The sequence below is a fragment of the Crinia signifera genome, chromosome 5, assembly GCF_055691185.1.
Source record: "Crinia signifera chromosome 5, ASM5569118v1, whole genome shotgun sequence".
NCBI lineage: Eukaryota > Metazoa > Chordata > Amphibia > Anura > Myobatrachidae > Crinia > Crinia signifera.
In genome coordinates, this window is record NC_139221.1 from 36,395,037 (window position 1) to 36,416,332 (window position 21,296).

A 21,296-nucleotide genomic window follows, 5' to 3' on the forward strand; every position below is an offset into this window, starting at 1 on the left:
CCTCAGAGAATGGCGGTGGGCCTGTGTAGGTCATTACTTTTATCTTAAGGGCTGTTTGGGGGCAGGATGAGCCTCTCTTTTTCTTTCCTTCCTTCCCACCCTCCCTCCCTCCACTGTTCTGTTTTCTTGTTTTCATGTGGTTTATGTTCGCCAGTAGTAGATCGGGAAGAACGTCAATTTAATGTCTGCTTTTGATGTGGATCTCAGTTGGAGTTTGATTGGTTCTTGGTTTTTTAGGTGTGCTCACCGTTGTTGACCACCTTACCGTGGGCAGCGTCATCACCCTATCAGTATGGTAGTTAAGGTAGAAGGGTGAGTGGATACCTTTTGTGGTTTTAGGGGTCAATTCAGGTTCGCTCGTTGCGATCCGAATTAGGCCCTAGCCCCGATGGTTGGGGTTTGTGTAAGCGCATTTCTGTGCATGTGCCAAGCCGAGCAGCTAACAGTTTTGGCGAGTTACAAACACCACCAGGGCTGTGCGCTGCGGGGAGGGGGGGGGGGGGTGCAGGGGGCGGCAGCAGTGTTTGAATGGCCAGTGTTTTTTTTTTAAATAAAGTTTATTTTCGAGATGACAGAGATTCATAGAGAAAACAGAAGAAGTGATCTGCTCAGAGCTCTTCATGTATCATACATCAGAACAATGTACACTGCTCTTAGGGTCCCAGCGAATAAACAGCCGGACGCCATCTTTATCATGTCCACTTCGTGCAGTGCCCAATAAATGTGTATCTCCAACAGTGGAAAGTCCGGTTACGGTTAAGCACAGTGTCGCATTTTAATTGGCTGTGAGACGACCATTAGGTTGACACCATTAGGTTGAACAAGAAGGTTGACATACAAAAAGGTTGACATGCAAAAGGTTGACATGCAAAAAAAGGTTGACATTCAAATAGGTCGACCAAAGCATTACGTCAACATGGGGAATGTCGACAGTCAAAAGGTCACCATGGGGTTTTAAAAATATTTTTGTTAAAAATGTCAACACAGTCAACATGGACACTAAAACGTAGCACCACGTCCCCTCGCTACACTCGCCATGCTTCAGGCACGGTGCCTCACTACACTCGGCACACTATTTTATTCTCACACCACGCCCGAGTGGATGGTAGGGCATGAAATACCGCCTGTCGGCACATGTTGGCTCCAAAAAAAGTGAAAAACCCCGTGTAGACATTTTGACTGTCGACCTTTCCCACGTCGACCTAATACTTGTGTTGACCTTTTTGCACGTGGACCTTTTTGCATGTCAACATTTTTGCATGTTGACCTTTTTGCATTTCGACCTTCTTGTTTGTCGACATAATGGTGTCGACCTCATGAACATCCCATGAAGATTCTAAAACCACCCAGCAAAAGGTAAGTATATTCCAATATTCCATTGGTGCGGTGTGGGGCCCCCCTTGAGCCAGGGCCCAGTCTGTACATCACCCCTTGAACCTATTATAGATAGAGCAAGGTGTCAGTCCTTCCTGCCTCATATGTCAGTGTAGTTTGTCATCGTACGTACAGTACAACACTGATCCTGTTGTTTTCCATCTTTGTGATGAGCGATTTGTTTAGCCGCTCGGTGCGGGAGATTAATGCCACCAACTCATCTGAGAGGTGACAGTTCAGCTGTTTTTAGTAGCACTAGATGGGTCTTATCTCACCTGCATGTAAACATATTTTGGGCTTAATTATCTAGGGCAAACGCTGTTACATTTCTCCCTGCTGCAGGGAGAGTGCGTGGGTGTGTGTGCCAGTTACACGCAGCGGTAGATCACTCTGCATTACAATGTAAGTAAGTTTCATTTATATAGCGCACTTTCTCCAACAGGACTCAATGCATACTGTACTATGGTATATGTTGCCATTTGTCAAAATCTTTGCAATGACTCTCTCCGGTTTGATACATCTCCCGCATTCTTTTTAGGGTGTTTCTAATCATGTTAAACTGTTAAGGATTGAGGAAAGAGATGGTTTTTGGCTGACAGTACGGAGCCATGATAATGAAATGCGTAGAAGAGGATATTATGAAGATCGCTTGTCTATTTTACAGGCGCCTCTGATGGATTTAATAGCAAACTGAACACGTTTGCCTTTTTCTAATCAAAGACGTCACAAGGACATCCTTTAAGACTACAGGAGAGGCAATCTGTGCTGCTCCACCATGAATGATTCAAGGGCAAAAGCGCTAACCATGAATTTGCCTTATTATTAGTGGCATTGGCATTGCACAATGGATACGTGCTGAATCCAGTAGCAGGGTAGCTTTAACCCCATGCTTGCCTACTTTTGAAAACTAGTTTCAGGGAGATTAGCGTTGGTATTCACATTTTGCACAGCGCCCCATTGAGGGGGCGTGTCATGCGCCACCCAAAAGGCTTGTCTAGCTCCATATATGGACCAGAGTCAGATTTATACCACTTTTACACCGCCGAAAAATCTGGGTCAGCGGCGGGTCAGACCGGATCATCGGCGGTGTAAATGGGACACGCTGTGTCCCTTTACATGGGACTTCTACCCAGGTCCTGACCTGGGTAGAAAACGTCCAGGAACTGGGTAGAGGGTGGTCTAAATGGGTACGTCGGGTCATCCGACCCGGCTCCCATTTATATCAATGGGGGACATGCAACCTGCGGAACGCAGCATCCGCAGGTTGGACGGGGGGCACAGACCGCCTGCGCTGCTGTCTGCTATACTCTGCAGACAGCGGCAGCGGAGGAGGTGAATGGATGCCTGTGTGCGGCATCCATTCACCTCCCGGACAAGGGCTGGGGGGTGTACGGGGACTGGGGATTACCTTAGTGCTGGGCTTGCCCTCAGCGCAGCGGTCCGGGTCCCGGCGGTGGCGATCGGCGCTTGGAGATAATGTCATCTCCAAGCGCCGGCGGCTCAGGAACCGCCTGTGCTGGGAGGGGGGCGCCAGTGTAAAAGGGACAAAACGCTGGGTCTCACCTGGCTTGATCCTGGGTCCAAAAAGCCGGGTGTGACCTGGCGTTTTGGTGTAAAAGGGGTATAAGTCGGGGGCCCAGGGTGTCAGTCCCTCCTGCCTTAGGGGGCCCTTTGGCCAGAGTGATACTTATTTTCTTCTAACTCAGCATATAGTGGGGCAGATGTATTAAGCCTGGAAAAAAAGATAAAACTGGAGATAAAGTGAAAGGAGAGCCAATAACTGTGTTTGAAAATGACAGTTGGGAGTTGATTGGCTGATGTTTTATCTCCTTTTACCTTATCTCCAGTTTATCTCTTCTCCAGGCTTCAAACATCTGCCCCTATATGTGATAACAATAAAATGTGATGCCTGTGCAATAACGTCCAAATGCAATTTAGTCATACTTACCTAGATTTCAGAAAGTTTTTCACAGACATTGTAAAGGAGGCACCAAAATTGGGGGGGCCCTTGGGCAGGCCCTTGGGCGGTAGCACCTAGAAGCGTGGACGTGCACTACTACATCTGAGAGGCATGTCATAAAATGACTTTCATCCAAATGTAGATGAGCCCCAAAGCAGTTAGTAAGATCTATTGTACTGTACGAGAGACCTTATGTAATATACACATGTAGCCATAGGGATTATTGTGTATTATAATAAACTAACAAGACAACTTGATATATTGAGCGCTGATTGGTTTATTCTGCAGCTGTACCAAAAAGGGGAATTACCAAAACCCCTTTAAAATAATACCAAAGAAAGAAAAAATATATGGAACAGCGCTGTGCTGAATAATATTACAATTTATTAAAATGTACACAATGTTGTGGCCACAATTAGACAAACAAGACTTACAAACACATATTAAAAATGAATACACTCCCCATCTCATTAAACCGGTAAGTTGAAACATGCAGTTTTAAGGATTTTCCTTTTTTGAATAACCAGTTAGTAGGGTTAGTTTTGAACGTCACAGTCCCCACTTAATGGGCACTAGACAGTACCAGCGAATCTATCCCAGATATGACCGTGTACTAGGACTAGACCAGCGGTCGAGGAAATTTGTTGGTGGCTGGTGGGGAGATTATAATTAGCCAATGCAGGGAAATAGTATTGATTATTCCATTTGGATGTATATATCTCGTATTTCTTTGTTTTGTATCTCCTCCCAAAAATGTAACCGCTGTGTAATGTGGGTTTGGTGAAATCAGGGAGATTGCTAGAGCTTTCAGGGACAGAGGGAGATTGCTGCTATTTCAGGAAGTCCTAATATACTCCCAAATTCAACCGCTATGTATTGTGAGCTGCATAGACCTTTTACACAAATAATTATATATTTCAAGCTAAAATAAACACATAACAATGACATGTTTGTACATAAAATCAAAGGGGAATCCCTGAACAGAATATATAGCATACCTCGAAACTGTCCCGGGAACGTCCCAATTTTGGGGGATGTTCCTGCGTCCCGCCCCGGGTAATTCTACCGATACAAGTAAAATGCCGCCAAAATCCCTATCTACTGCTACCTCCAATCTCTGTCTTCACAGCTCTCTCTGTTTAAGGGCGGGATGTATTAATATACATCGCCGCCCTTCGCCTGACAGCTGCCGCGATGCTGCCGCATATGTACTAACATATGCGGCTGGCATCGCGATGCGGTGACGGAGCCCCCCCCCGCGATACCTGTACTCTGGTGTGCGGGGGGTCCCCGTCACCTCCCTGCCGCCTGGCTCTCCCCTCACGCCGCGGACAGCTAAGCAGGCTGTCCCCGGCGCCTCCTCCTCCCCCCTGCAGCCGGAAGGACGTCCGGCTGCGTTATTAGGGGGAGGCAGGGCTTACCTTCCGGGTCCAGGAGGACCTGGACCAGGTAACCCAGAGGAAGGGGGAGAGGGGGGTCGGCGGGTTTGCGGCGGAGGCGTCGGGCAGCGATAAGAAGCCCATAGGCTTCTATAGGGTATCGTCACCCAAAGGTGGCGATACCGTTCCCTGCGTTAACGAGGTGGCGTGGTTTTAATACATAGGAAAATGCGGTAGAATGGGGGTTTTACCGCATTTTCCCTTTAGTACGTCCCGCCCAAAAACCAGGAAGTTTGAAACAGATCATTTGGTTTTCATTTTCTGTTAAGGAGCTATTTAGTCTGTCTAATAGACTCTAATGGTCAGTGGTGGAACTTTCCCTCAAAAAGGTGAGAAGGATTTAGCCTTTTATATATAGTGATGATTACTTTGTATTACTTACTCTAATCATATGTGTATATTTTACCTGTATTTTGCTCTTCGTATTTCATTTAATTTTAGTTTGTTTGTTTAATTCTATTTCTATGCGCTCATAGAGGGGTATACAATGTGCTATTTCCGACGTGGGGAATAGCGGCGGCTCCCTATTCAATGCTGTCATTAACCATAGCATTGATGCGGGATCACAGCAGAAGGGGCCCGACTTCAGAAGCTCTCAGGACCGTTCTGCCAATAACGGCCGTGGATTGTCGTTATCTGGGCCGCAGATCGACAATCCATGGCCGTTTTTGCGGCCACGCCCCCATCGGCAGGCGGGACATTGAATCCCGGCTGTCGTTATGCAGTCGATCTGACCACAAACGGGCCAGGATCATGGCTGTCGGCGGGGATCGACAGCCGTGATCCCAGATTGCATCCCCCCCCCCATAGAGCACCAAATTCTCTGAAAATTCCTATTTACTCTAAAACTTAATTATTCTTTTTATTCTCAGCACTGAGATGGCATCTGGGTATGCAGTTCTTTAGAATGCACTGACCCTAAATATACAAGTAACACAATGTAATTCTGCACATACTGTATGTACAGCGCGGAGTTAGTTACATGGGTCAGACGGAGCACTGTCCTTGTTAAATATACAATGCCCTCTTTACATTTCCAACCCTGAAATTATTTATAGCTTAATTCTCAGAAATGTCCCAACCAGGAAGATGTTGATCTTGTTTCATAACCTGAAAGAGGATTAATAACCAGGACTGGAAAGGTGACCTATCCGGGGTACTTGTATGTTTCTGGATGCTTGTCTAAGCTTTTTGTGTAATGTGTCAACTGTCGGTACGCTATGCTGTATATGTGTAGTACATTATACATACGTTATGTGGGGGATGTATAGATAAATGGAGTGTCACTAAACTGAATGAACAATATTAAAATATTAAGTTTACTAATAATAGAGTTTTGTTTGTTAAGGGGTGTACACACGGTGCAATGTACTTTCTATTTGATCGGATCAGGAGCAAATCGCATGGCACGGTATACACATTTGATTTAGACAATATACAGTAGTACAGATCAGTATTATATAGTCTTGCTTGCACAGTCTGTTTTTCTATCCAATATCGATAACGCGGGGCCGCGCATTAGGATCAAATCGCTAATTTGCTGCTCGAGAAACCCTGCATTTCTATTGGCCAGCTCCCTATATTCACCTCAGTGGCAGTGATGGCATGACATCACCTACACTGTGCTAGAAAAGGTAGCGGCTGGGACAGGTTTTTCTCTTGGAATTACAGTGCAGGGTTGTGGTGGAGGTGGAACTGAGTTCCCTCTACCAAACCAGGTGGTGGAACTCAGTTCCACCCAGTTCCCCCCACTTTAACCCCTGCCCACATGGAACCTGAACTTGGGCCCTCTCCTTTTCAACACTCCACATTTCTGTTTTTAGTGCATAAAGTATTTTTACTGCATAAAGTATTTATGTACAGAATAACATTACTGGTAAAAGTCTGAGGTGGAACAAGAGATGGGTAAATAAATGATGTTTAAAAAATGGTAGGTATCCATTGTAAAGTAGTCTGTATCATTTAAACCCAGGCTGTTACATAGGGAGAGAGCTGGATATTGTAAGTCCTCCCCTCCATGGAAACCAGGAAGCCATTTTTCCCCTGGGCTCCATGTGGAATGGGGTGTGAGTGGAAGGACCAATGAGAGGTCAAAACGATGAACACTGGTCCTTCTTTATTGGTCCTTCTGTTAACCCCCTCTTTCCCCCCTCTCATTATTTTTAAATTGGAAATAAAACAGTCCATCGCTACAAGTGCTAGGAACTAGCGCACCAATAAACCATGCATCAGTGCTTTTCTAACCAGAAACCGAGCCAGTATCCCCATCTCTGGGGAATAAATATTCTCATCATCACACTTCCGATAGACGTTATTACGGCATTTTGCTGTAGGTAAAAATTATATTTTATATCTTAAAGCAAATACCACGAAGTACAGTATGAATATGATCACTTCTTTCTTCACAGATAATAAATTCCGTGGTCCTCCTAATCCTGTTGAGTGCCCTCGCTGACCCAGACCTGTATCACCTTCCGAGCAATGAACTGAGAAATGAATTTGACTTCATGGATGATGCCAGTAAGTAATTAAAATGAAAGTGAACCCAGTTCACAAACGCACAGTTTAAGCAGACCTTAATGTCATTTACATGCACTAGGTCTGGTCAAACAGTAGCTTAATGGTTTAAAATCAGGGTTGGCTGGTTTAAACAAAATGTTTTTGTTTTTTTAAACACAGGTTTTTTTTTAGTATGCTGTGACTGCAGGCACAACACTGTGACTTATTAAAAAAAAGCCTATTGTAAGGGAATCCCTGGTATTATTCCACATTCTTGTTGTTTGTGGTCTTCATCTAAGTAAGATGAACCAATGCAGTAAATCACACACACACACACAATAAAGATATAGGGAGGTGAAGCAGATAAGGGAGGTGCTAAATCTGCATACCATCAAGCTTCTCCCCCAATATTTCCATAGGACAGGAAAAAACCTCAGTTAACGCTCACAATCTTAAAAAGTAAACAACACCAACACATTAAGCAGAGAAACATGCCTCATGGTTTAATCTTCATGTTTACTTCTTTTCAGAACCTTGTGACATATCCAGTGCTAACTCATAACTCCTTTTTTGTGTTTGGAGATTTTCTCTGAAAAGTACTTTTGCATGTTTGAATTATGTTTAGTCTAAAATTGGTTTTATAGAAACATTTCAAATAAATCATATCAAAGCCTGATAACTATGGATTGTTAATGTTAGAAAGCATTAAAACATGGTTGGTCAAGGTTTCTAATACAGAGCAACGTGTCACAGTATTATTATAGCAAACAGAATTACATTCATTTTTCATTAAAAAGATGGTCTAAAACCAAAAAAGTTTTTTTCCAACCCTATTTAAAATAGGTATAATAGATTATCTTTCTGACTGTACAATGCACATTCAGGTCCGTTCGTTCGGACCCCTTCATTTGCAAGGGGTCCGATGATGTGCAGACGCAGGTGTGTGCAACCACAGTGAACAGATTGTTCGGTGGGTGTACGCACCCAACATTGCGAGCGGTGGGCGCCGGGGTTTTGGCAGCCAGGGTAGTCTCCCATGGGAACACCCAGTGTTTTATGGATGTTCCCATGAAAACGCTGGGTGTATCTCCATGGGCAGGGCCGCAGACAGGTGGTGCCAGGGGTACAGCTGTCCCGGGCCTCTGCCGGGGCCCGGGCCGCTGCCCACAGTGGCATGGCACCTCCCCCGCACCCGCACAGTATCCCCACTCGGCGCCGGCGGCCAGGCGCACACAATACACAGTGCAGCCTGCAGAGCGCCGAGCCTAGGATACATAGGCGCTCTGCAGGCTACACTGTGCAGTGAGTGCTCCGAGCCCCGAGTCCCGGAGGAAGAAGATGCTGCGCCACCATTGGTAAGTAATAGTAATGGGGGGGGGCGGGGGAGCGGCGCACGATCACCGGTGCGGCATTCGCAGGGCAGGCTCTGGTGGACTTGTGAACCAACCAGAATAACCCCTATTATGAAGTGCACAGAATAGGTGCTTCTGCATAAATAAAATGTGTAAAGTGTCTTTATTGTGTTAGTTAGTTGTGTTATTTTTAGTGACATCACTTCTGCAGAAGACAGGTCAGCTATCATGAAGGTAATTACAAACATAGAAACGATTTAGACATGTCTACAAGTCCAAGCAAACGCACAGAGAATTAGGGTTAATTACAATGGAATCATAGAGGGATCTGCCTAGACAATCTCTGATCAGAACTCATGGGGTGATATTGAGCCATAATCTTCCTCCACCTATCAGGATATAAATCATTGTTATTGCTGCACTTTAATATAGTGTCCACTCTGGCAATAGCTCTGTCATTGTATAAAGTGTTCTAGATTTTCCCTTGGAGAACAGCTGCGAGGACAGCAGTTAACTCAATTTATTCTCCTTCTAATATGGCAATGGGAATAAAATCAGATTTACTCTTGTGATAATAAAGCTAGATGTAGTAAGGCACAACACATTTATGGACAAAACTGTTAATCTCTCCTATAAGGGCTATCTGGCTATGGCCCCAGTCAGGGGCAATTCAGCGTTTCAGAGGGGATTACACCAAAATGGAAATATAGCAACGTGTACATGAAACTAAATACAAATATACACTCAATGATGTGCTCATTTATTTTTAAACAAGGCTATCCATTTTCTGGAACAAGACATTTTTTAACACAGCAACATATTTTTTGCTACATTTTGTTACATTTCCTATAGAGCCCAATTTTACTATGCTAACAGTATATAATAAACACTGCTGCATGTTCGGCCAGGGGGCCCCACCATTGTCATGAGAGAGAGGGTGTCAGGGAGAGACAGGGAGTGAGAGGGGGTGTCAGGGAGAGAGAGGGAGTGAGAGAGGGTGTCAGGGAGAGAATGGGGGAGCAGGACTGCCACTAGAAATTCTGGGGCCCGGAACTGAAAAAATAGACAGGGCCCCAAAGCCTGTGCTAAGGTGTTTGTCGCCACCCTACAAATTATACATTTGGGACATTACCTCCCGTGTGTCCTAAAATAATTGCGTGCGCCAATGGCGCTCACCGCAGAAGAAGGATGTGATATCGCAAGAAAGGAGAGTGGCCGCACAATAGTACCCCCAGTCACAGAATAGAGCAATCCTAGAGTAGAGGGCTAGAGGGTTTGGGTAGAGGACAGAAGGGGGTTAGAGGGCGAGAGCGGGAGGGTGTGGAGGACCAAAAGTTTAGAGGAGGGGTATTAGAGAAGGAGGAGGAGGGGTATTAGAGAAGGAGGAGGATGGGATTTACAGGAGGAAAGGGGGGGCAGGAGTTTGAAAAGCTTGTGACAGCCTCTCCCACCAGTACAGGTAAAGACTGTGTAGCTGCATTGTCCCTTTCAGTCCAAGTGCTGTTGTACCGCGGGCAGTGATATGGAATCAGGGATCTTTCTTACAACTCACCCTTTCATCGGGGTGATATTTCCTGGTCTCCTGATCCAGCTGATCGCACAAAAGCTCCCTATCTCTGGTGTGGTGTCTCCTGATCCCGCTCACCATGCCAGCAGTGGGGCCCAGAGGTTTTTAAGTGGCCAGGCAAATGGCGGCCCTGCCCTTGTCCTCCCCGTTCCTCCTCCTCATGTACAAGACTCCTTGAATCGGTCGCGGGTGCCCTGCTGGCCGGCAATGTGGGCGGATGGAGGCGGAACTAATGGAAAACAGTTCCAGCCCACTTTAACCCCTGGTCTGTACCTACCGTGGCTGGGGGCTGGGTAGCAAAGATAAAGGTAATGGGCAAGTGGGCAGGTACCGGAGGCAGACTGGAGAGAGGGATGAGTAGCAAAGTGTGGAATGAGCAGCCCGGGACCTTCCCTCATCAGAGAGGCTGGGCTCGGGACAGCGGTACCCGCAAGACATGGAGTGAGAAAGGGTGAAAGAGAGAGAAAGGCGGAGAGACATGGAGTGAGAGAGGGTGTAAAGGAGAGAATGGGGAGAAACAGGGAGTGAGAGAGGTTGTCAGGGAGAGAATGGGGGAGAGACAGGGAGTGAGAGAGTGTATAATAGAGAAAAAGAGGGGAGAGACAGAAATTAATGTAGGGTACTCACCAGAACGATTTGGCCTCAATTCCCCCAATTTAGATGCAATCTCGATCGATTGTATGTAAATTGGGCATGTTTTGCCATGTTTTAGATCCGATTCCGATCCGTGTACCTAGCATAAGAAAGGGTATAAGTGAGAGGATGGTGAGAGACAGGGAGTGAGAGAGGGTGTCAGGGATACAAAGAGGGATAGACAGGAAGTGAGAGAGGGTGTCAGGGATAGAAAGGGGAGAGATAGGAAGTGAGAAAGGGTGTCAAGATGAGAAAGAGTGAGAGACAGGGAGAGGGTGCTAAGGAGAGAAAGGGGGAGAGACAGGGAGCGAGAGAGGGTGACAGGGAGAATAAGGTTGAGAGACAGGGAGGGAGAGGGGGAGAGACAGGGAGTGAGATAGGTTGAAAGGGGAAGAGACAGGTAGTGAGAGAAGGTTGTAAGGGAGAAAAAGGGGAGAGACAGGGAGTGAGAGAGGGTGTCAGGGAGAAAAAGGGGGAGAGACAGGGAGTGAGTGAAAGAAAAAAGGTTTCAGGGAGAGAGAGGGTAGGGAAAGAAAGAGTAAGACTGTTCGAGAGAAGGAGAGGGAGGAAAGAGAGAGAGGGGATAAAATATGGGGAAAAGGGAGGAGAGAGATATAAAGAGAGAAGTGAGACAGAGGGGAGGGAGTGAGAGAGTGTTGTGAGAAAGAGAAGGGACGGGAGAAAGAAAAAGAGCAGGGGGAGAGAAAAAGTGGAGATACAGCAGGACAGAGGAGATGGGAGATAAAGAGAGAGAGAGCACCTCTTCAAGCAGCTTATACAATTCCAGAACTTCCAACATAACCTTCACAAGCCTTTTCTATCCAAATACATCCCCACTGTACAGCCCACACATATTACTTTCCTTGACTCCTTTCTCTGTCACACGTTTTATTCCCCTGACCCCTGGCTGGGTCCCCATATCATACAGACCACCAAGAACCTGTACAATCTGTGACCATTATGCAATAGATAACACCTATCCTTGTGTATCAATGCCTATTTCCCTTAGATAGTAAGCTTGTGAGCAGGGTCTTCCTACCGTATTGACTGTAACTAATCAGTATGTTTTACCACTGTTTCCAACTGAACGCAATGGAATATGCTGCGCTATATAAGAACCTGTCATTAATTATACTAATAATCTTATATCAATTTTGGCATTTTACTTTGAAAAGTGTCAGGTACATGATGTTCCTTACATCTTCTATTCATCTCCTTCTATCTAGATATGTGCATCGCAACTTCCATCTCCCTCCTAATGATTCTAATATGTGCAATGGCCACATATGGTGCCTATAAGGTAAGTAACAGGTGTTCCAATGGTAGTTTTATCATCCGCAGTGACAGCACTAATATAGTAATGATGAAGCAGGAGGTGTTACGCCTCCAACATGCATTAGATTAAGCGAGGGCTGTATAGGCATGAGGGCATTTAAGGGCCTGTGAATTATGTGATTGTCCTAATAAAGTTGTGTGAATAGTTCATTACCCATAGAAGTTAAGGTGATTGATAGTTAGTTCAGCCAATTAGGTAGAAAAGGGGTGTTAGCTTATGCAGGGGTATATAAAGGGGAGGCAGATGATGCTGATTCCTCTTTGAGACTGGAATCCCACCCTCCCTCCCTTGCTCTTTCCATTGCTGCCTGGCCTTTCGGCCTTCACCTAATTTGGCTTTACGAAAATTAATAAAAAATTGGCGGGAAAGAGCTCTCGACCAGCGGTAATTTTTTGAGGTACAGGTGGTCACTGTGCGGTATTGCCCCCCCCCCCCCCCCCTTACCAGGACGGCTGGTGAGTCCTGCCTCCGCGGGTGGGCGTTGGCCACTTCCTTGAAATGTCCTCGCCATGCCATAGAAGAGGCGGTAAGACCGTCACAGTGCGGGCTGTGCCTTAAATTGGATGGGGGCGGTTCATCTCCCTGGTTATAAGTTGGGGCATTGTAGTCATCGCCATTACTAACACTTTTTGACCTGAGCTGGTCTCCAAGCACTTTCCTGGCCATCCCTTTCAATAGGGTCATACCACGTAATAAATACCCATGAACTTATGCATTGTTGCAGTTGTCCGTGTTATTATTTTAGAATAAGGTGTCCGTGTGTTAAGTTAAGGTAAATGTCAATAATGATAATTTAATAGGCGCCTTAATGATCCGTCCTTCCATTCTCGGACAGAGATCCTGGCCTCATTCCTTCCCCGCAACGGCGGCAACATGGCTCCATTTTGGGAGGTGAAGGCTGTAGCCCCCCCAATTGGCATCAGACTGTCAATCACTGGCAGTCTGATGCTTCTGTGCGACCTAACAGCGGAACCTGCATCAGGCCCAACATCAGTACATTTATTATGCAGCACCCACACAAATACCTTTTTTTCCCTAGATGACTTTGTATGTTCATAAAACACCATTATTTTTTTTGCTACTTCTAATACGGTGGTAAATTGCCATAAGTACTTGTTTAGTTTCACGGCAGCAGCGTCTCAGTCGCAGCAGCGTCTGTGTCCCCTTGCGGGGCTCGCTTCGCTCGCCCACGCTACACTCGCCACGCTATCTAAAATCAACTCCATGCCAACGTGGATAGTGGGGGTATGAACTATTAACGTTGGCATGGACTTTATTTTAGAAAGTTTGCCGAGCGCCGAACCCGGAAGTAGCGGGCGGCCATGCTGCCGCCGTGAAACTAAACAAGTACCTTACCATAAATAATATCGCTACTTGTGTATTTGCAGGGCGCCCAATTTACATACGTATGGCACCATAGGAAAATCGCATCACATTGCATGCAATGTTGCTGTGCAGTGCGCTGCGATGCAATGCAATTTTCCTTAGTTAATTTTTAGTGCACCCTTGCTCACGGATCGCATCGCATTATATTTGCGGTGCGATGCGATGCAATTTCTCATTGTATAAGCACCCATGCGATGAGATGTGATGGGACTTCATTTTAAAGGCACCCATGCACACCCCCACTATCCACGTCACCCCGAAACATGGTGAGCGCAGCGAGCCCCCCTAGGGGATGCGGTTACGCATCTTCCCGACCTTTTCATACCCCCACTATCCACGTTGGCGTGGAGTTGATTTTACAAAGTGTGGTGAGCGTAGCGAGCCACCGAGCCCAAAGCGCGGCGAGTGCAGTGAGCCCCTCGAGTGGATGCGGAATACATGTAAAGTTATCCGCGTCCCCTCGCAGGGCTCGCTGCGCTCGCCACGCTTTGTAAGATCAACTCCACGCCGACGTGGATAGTGGGGGTATGAAAAGGTCGGGAGGACACGTAACCGCATGCGCTTGCAACGCCATGTGGATAGTGGGGGTGTACTAAATCCCATTGCATCACATAGACATGTACACTGGGGGTGTTTGCTAAATCGCATCACACGTAAAATCGCATGCGATCGTATGCGATTTTGCGTGCGATGCGATTTAGCAAGACACCCCCGCGAACGGCGGTCAGGATGCAGTGCCATGCGATGCGATTTCACTACGCAGAATAGCCCACTAAGCGAATAGCTTAGTGGGCGCCTTGCAAATACACAAGTACCATAATATCAACTGTATATATGTCTAGTGTCCGTGCAGCTCCGAAACACTGCCATCTGTTGGCAGCAAGTGGAACTACATCTACTAGCTTTTGAAGCATTTGCTTCAAGCGGGCTTACTAATATATATATATATATATATATATATATATATATATATATATATATATATATAACCTTTACCAATAGAAAAGGCACTCCAGACGTTTTTTTCAAAGCAAAGCTGTTTACTTCAGCGTGGATATCACCAAATGTACATTTTCGGGGTCAGCGCCCCTTCCTCAGGGTACAATCCACCTCACACAAACGACACTGTCGTTTGTGTGAGGTGGATTGTACCCTGAGGAAGGGGCGCTGACCCCGAAAATGTACATTTGGTGATATCCACGCTGAAGTAAACAGCTTTGCTTTGAAAAAAACGTCTGGAGTGCCTTTTCTATTGGTAAAGGTTGTATGGAATATTTAAAGTGCACCCAGCCCAGCTGATTAAGTGACGACGGAGTGCCGGCATATTGTGAACTGTATATATATATATATATATATATATATATATATATATATATATATATATATATATATATACGGGTATGGATCATTAGTTCTACAGCAGTTAGGTCAACCAGCATTGGGTGGACACCATTAGGTCGACATACAGAAAGGTCGACATGGGTGTAGGTCAACATGTCATTAGGTCGACACAAGCATTAGGACAACATGGGCAAGGTCGACAGTCAAAAGGTCAACATGGGGTTTTTCACTTTTTTTTTTACCCGAATGTCGTCAGTCGACATGAACACTGAAACATACCGCATCCCTGTACATGGCTCGCTACGCTCGCCATGCTTCGGGCACTTTTTTCTCTTCGGGCACTTTTTTCTTCTCCCACCATGCCCTAGTGGATGCTAGGGCATGAAATACTGCCTGTCGGCACGTGTTGGCTCAAAAAGCAGTGAAAAACCCCATGTCGACCTTTTGACCTTCTACCTTGCCCATGTTGACCTAATGCTTGTGTTGACCTAGTGACATGTCGACCTTTCTACATTTTGACCTAATGATGTCGACCCAATGCTTGTCGACCTAATGACCGTATCTCATTTATACAGTGTATATCTGATTACCAAATTCTGCATAGCCATTGGGTCTGGTAATCATATGCCGGTTCCACATACTAAATTTGAAGACAGTCCTATTTTCACATTTATCTGGGACTTGTAGTTCCACAATGCAAGATCTCCTTTGAACTATTAACCAATTGAGACATATACAGGAAGTCTTTTTAAAGCAGCTACTGAGCTATTTATTTTTATCTATTCAGAATGATGTTACAGTATGTTATACACGTCTTTTCCATGGTACATCTTATGTATTATTAAATTGTAAAATAAAGTATTTCTAGTGGGTCTTTACAACTTCTGACCTATCAGTATATTGGATTTTATATATTTGGGATTAGCCCAGTTCCTGGTACACATTTACAGTATGTCAGATTCGGTATGAAATCCCGACGGTCAAAATCCCGACAGGGTCAAAATCCCGATTGGGTCATAATACCGACAAGGACAAAATCCTGACAAAGTCAAAATCCCTACATTTAAAATCCCGACAAGGACAAAATCCCTACATTTAAAATCCCGACAAGGACAAAATCCCAACATTTAAAATCCCGACAAGGTCAAGATACCGACATATAGAATGTGCAGGTGAAACAGTCAACATGACTTTCCGTCGACAGGTTGCGAGGTCGACATGGGTTTTTTCACTGTTTTGACCCGAATGTGTACACAGTCGACATGGACACAGTTGGAAGTGAACCGCAGCCCCTCGCATCGCTCGCTTCGCTCGCCATGCTTCGGGCACACTATTTTATTCTCCCACCACGCCCTAGTGGATGGTAGGGCATGAAATACCGCCTGTCGGCACATGTCGGGTCAAAAAACTGTGAAAAAACCCATGTCGACCTCGCGACCAGTCGACGGAAAGTTGACTGTTTCACCTGTACATTCTATATGTCGTTATTTTGACCTTGTCGGGATTTTGTCCTTGTCGGTATTATGACCCATTCGGGATTTTGACCCTGTCAGGATTTTGACCGTCGTGATTTTGACTGCATCCCCTTTAATTGGCCTACTCGTTAATTGGCATGCATTGGTAGCTACCAATATACGTAAACTAAATGCAGAAAGTCTGTTTAACATGTACAGAAAGTTTTCAGTATATGAGCCTTATATATTGAGTACCATTAATTGTTTTCTCCTCTCCCTATAGCAACATGCAGCTTGGATCATCCCATTCTTCTGCTACCAAATATTTGACTTTGCCCTGAACTCTCTGGTTGCAGTCAGTGTTCTGGTCTACCCCAACACAATACAGGAATATCTGCGGCAGCTGGTAAATGTGTATCTTACTACATTGTATATTGCTCACATACTGTATATCCTGTACATAGAGCTGTACTGTAAGGATTGCCATCAAGTTCCCTTTCTTACCACTGTATGGCACAATTCTCCCTCTGTATGGTGCACTCTGGGAAAATAAAATGAAATGCTTAATCAGAGGCTCACCATGATTAGCTACATTGAGACTCTGCTACGTATAGTAGTGCATATTACTGTATATTAGGATTTTCTCTGAAGTAGGAGTAAATTCCCATTAAATGAGGTATGAATTCCAGTAGTGTTCAGAATCAGTGACTGCACTGGCTACACTGTAACTGACAGTGATTCCAATGGTATCCGGACTATTGTTAGACAGCACTTAGATCGACAGCCATTACATCGACACCATTAGTTCGACAGCTCAATAGGTCGACATGGTTTTAGGTCGACATACTATTAGGTCGACAGCTCATTAGGTCGACAGCTCATTAGGTCGACAGCTCATTAGGTCGACATGTTTTAGGTCGACACTACCATTAGGTCGACAGTGTCTATGTCGACAGTCAAAAGGTCGACATGGGTTTTTTCACTGTTTTTTGAGCCGACATGTGCCGACAGGCGGTATTTCATGCCCTACTATCCACTAGGGCGTGGTGGGAGAATAAAATAGTGTGCCGAGCGCAGCGAGGCACCGTGCCCGAAGCATCGCGAGCGATGCGAGGGGCTGCGGTACACTTCAAACTGTGTCCATGTCGACTGTGTCGACATTTCGGCCAAAAAACAGTGAAAAACCCCATGTCGACCTTTTGGCTGTCGACATAGACACTGTCGACCTAATGGTAGTGTCGACCTAAAAACATGTCGACCTAATGACATGTCGACCTAATGGTATGTCGACCTAAAACCATGTCGACCTATTGAGCTGTCGAACTAATGGTGTCGATGTAATGGCTGTCGATGTAAGTGCTGTCTAATATCCGTCCCAGACCCATTCCAATTGAAAGTCCTACCTGTCAGTCACCTATAGAATAGCCAGTCACGCGCAGGGCAGCCTATCGCCCGCAGGGCAAGCAGTCCTGTAGAAAGTACACTGTGCTTACACTTTATTAAGTACTGTACATCTATATACCTGCTTATTAATGAACATACTATAAAGGTCCATACACAACATTCCATTTGTTGCTGCCACCGATATGTTGAGTGCCGGCATCGGCAAGTGCATACACACTGATTTTATCGCTCCGTGTGTACGAGACTTTAATCGATCGTGTTGACGAAAGTCAATGCATAAAAGCTTGGTCAGGAGGTTCAGCTGTTGATCAGTCTTCCAGAGTGCAGAAAAAAATCTATGTGACTTTGACAATGGCATGATTGCTGCCACCAGGCAGGGTTGATTGAGTATACCAAAAATTGTGGCATTTTTATTCACAACAGTCAGTTTATAGGGATTGAATCACAAAAAAAAGCATTTAGTGAGCGGAAGTCCTGTTGTTGTAAATTCCTTGTCAATGAGCGAGGTCACAGGAGAATAAGCAGACTAGTTCAAGTTGACGGGAACATGACAGTTACTAAAATAACCATATGTTACAGCGATTTTGTGCAGAAGTGCATCTATTATTGCACAGCACATTGAAAGTTGAAGTGGATGAGGTAAAGCAGCAGAGGACCACCCCTGGTTCTACTCCTGTCAGCTCAGAACAGGAGAATGAGACTACATTGGACACAGGCTCACCAGAACCTGGTTGGAGCCTGGGAAAACATTTCCTGATCTGACTTCTGCAGCAACATGCAAATGGCAGGGCCAGAGTTTGGTGTTAATAATATGTGGATCCATCCTACCTTGGATGAAAGTGTGTCTCCTTTAAAGAATTCATTGATTTCTATTGAAAGAACACACAGAACACAAGAATACACTTTACGCATAATACATCGCTCCACGACTGATCTGGTCAGTATAAATAATGATGCTCTAAGGTACATTTATGTGAAGCCATGAATCACAGACACTGCAGCTCTGGGGACCTCTGTGACCCGGCATTATGTGGTCAGATGTACCAATACTTAGACAGTCACTTAACCTTGAAACATGTCTCCAGGACACGACATACAGTGCGTGTTACACGGTGCTCTGTCTCAGTGACCATGACAAATGGGAAAGTTCTGCCGGTGTTACAGAGCTACACGAATCTGATTTTATTGCTGTTTATGTAATGAGGTTTTTTTTTTGTTTAATTCATTAACACTTGGGTCCCTGCCAGCATTCCCCTCTTCCTGCAGTGTTTGCTTGTTATAAATTCTGTGGGATAAGGTTTGGGGATGCTGCCAAACAGAGCATTTAATATCGGAATGGCTCGGTTCCCTTGTACTCTGTCTGGAAACGGCAACACACAGGAATGATCGGTGGGTAACCGGAGGAGGTACATTTGTTGCCAGGTGTTTATAGGTTTACCAGCTATAGTTCTTGAAACAATAAAATAGATGCAAGCTAAAGAAAGCAGCTAGGTGCTGATTCAGGCCTGTACGCTAGGCTAGAAAACAGGTCAGCGCCGCCCGCTGAACGCCTGCCCCTCTGTGCGCATTCCCTCGCTAGCATGCGAGGGGATGTGTACCAGAACACATCCCCTTGCATAATTTAGTACTGCCCCCTCCCCGAAGATCCACGAATCATGGCATTTATAGGGATGGGGCAGGGCTTAATGATGGCAGTCCCCGAGCCCCAGAAAAAGCTGCAGAGAGTTTCTTCTTCGGGCTTTCCCTGGAAAGGAGACAATTAAGATAGGCAAGTATGAGTTAGAGTGGCCAATCCCAGGATTGGGATTGGCGAGACCCTGGGATTTGGCCCCAAAATGTCCAGGATTTCAATTTCGGGATTGGAGTATCCAATCCTGGGATTTTGGGATTAGACTGCACATGCGCGGTCTAATGCTGGGCAGCATCTGAGTGAGTGCTGTTCCCAACCCCGGCCTGGTCATAAGTCACGCTGTGCAGGCCGCACCACCGGAACCCTCTGCCACCCGTCCAGCGCTCCAGGCAGCGCACAACACGAGCCTACTGCCTCTCGAGACCGCTCCTGTCGGCCGTAACACCCGCCAGCTGCCTCCTCCTGCCCGATCTGCCGCAATACTGCCGCCTACTCTGCTTTCATATGTCAGTAAATGTGGGGGACGGGGCGTTTTTCTTTTAGGGATGCCCCGGGTTTAGCTTCCCTAGTTAGAGTAGAGAGTTTCATGAGAATTCAGACTTTTGTGTTGTTGAAATGCCCCAGTAGCTTTCATGTTACACTCACTACTCGTCAGTGTTTAAATACGCTTATGCAAGGTCATTGTTGTATTTAACTAGGGGTTAATATAGTGAATTTAGAAGCCTAGTATTTGTATTGGCCTGTGGACAGCCTTGCTTACAACATTTAAATATTATATACTTGTTAGGTACATTAGATATTTTCTGTTCTCCTCACAAAGCACAATTTGGGGGGGAGATTTATCAGTGGCTGGCAACAAAAAAATGACCAACCAATCAGCTTCTAATGGTAATTTTACAGGCTGTTTGAAAAATGACAGAATTGATTTATGTATTAACAGTTTTAACATGGTTTCACTGGAAATCAACTTCTGTAAACTACAACATACAGGACCAGCAAAAATATTAAACTTCAGAAAAGCTAACTTCAAATTATTCAGGGAAGCTCTTAATGAAATTGAGTGGGATGTGGTATTTGAGGGGAAGAATGCAGAGGAAATGTGGAATACGCTAAAAAATGTGCTCCATTCATTAACTAATAAATACATATCCAAAGTCAATAAGGGTAAATTCAATAAAAAAAGCCACCATGGTTTTACTTGCACACATAGACATTCTAGGGGTTAATTTTGTTGGGAGCCAATTAGCCTACCAGTATATTTTTGGATTGTGGAAGGGAACCAGAGTACCCTGAGTAAACCCACGCAAGCACGGGGAGAATATACAAACTCCGCACAGTTAGAGCCATCGTGAGAATCAAACCCATGACCTCAGTGCTGTGAGGCAGTAATGCTAACCATTACACCATCCGTACTGCCCTGACAGAAGCTGATTGGTTGGTACCTTATCTCCAAGTTTTGATAAATCTCCCCCTTAAAACAGTCTCACTTCCTGCCATGCAGCTTCCATTCAGATGACATCATCAGCTCACATGACCACACAGTCACAGCTTGCGAATGACACATGCAGCACAGGATTAAAGTACTGCTTGTTGGCCCCATTTATACTTTAATTGACGGCAGCACCTCCAGGGTATTTCGGAAGAATTCCACAAGGGCATCATTTATTTGTTGAGTAGTAGAAGACACAACAGAGGATAGTGAATCTGTTTTCCTCAGCAGCTGTTTCTGTCTGATCACTCGTCCTCCCAAAGCACAGAGCATCTGCAGTTAGGACGGGCCAGTAATTTCCCATAATTCTAGCATAGATGGTTTCTGCTGTCGAAGTTGTGTGATAGTCTTGGCTGTTCTTCCAGTGAGTGCTGGCATGGTTTTATGTATTAAGGACATAACTGTAGGATAGATATTACTGCTTAGCTTGCA

The 21,296-nt window shown here is 45.4% G+C and overlaps 1 protein-coding gene across 1 annotated transcript in view; it reads left to right on the forward strand.

Annotated features, from left to right (window-relative positions):
* Positions 1-21,296, forward strand: part of LAPTM4B (lysosomal protein transmembrane 4 beta) — an 80,403-nt gene that overhangs the window by 33,346 nt on the left and 25,761 nt on the right. The window contains exons 2-4 of the mRNA XM_083187012.1: positions 7,182-7,293; positions 12,051-12,124; positions 16,625-16,747. Coding sequence (XP_083043138.1) covers positions 7,182-7,293; positions 12,051-12,124; positions 16,625-16,747 — 309 coding nt within the window. The remainder of the gene's footprint in view (positions 1-7,181; positions 7,294-12,050; positions 12,125-16,624; positions 16,748-21,296) is intronic.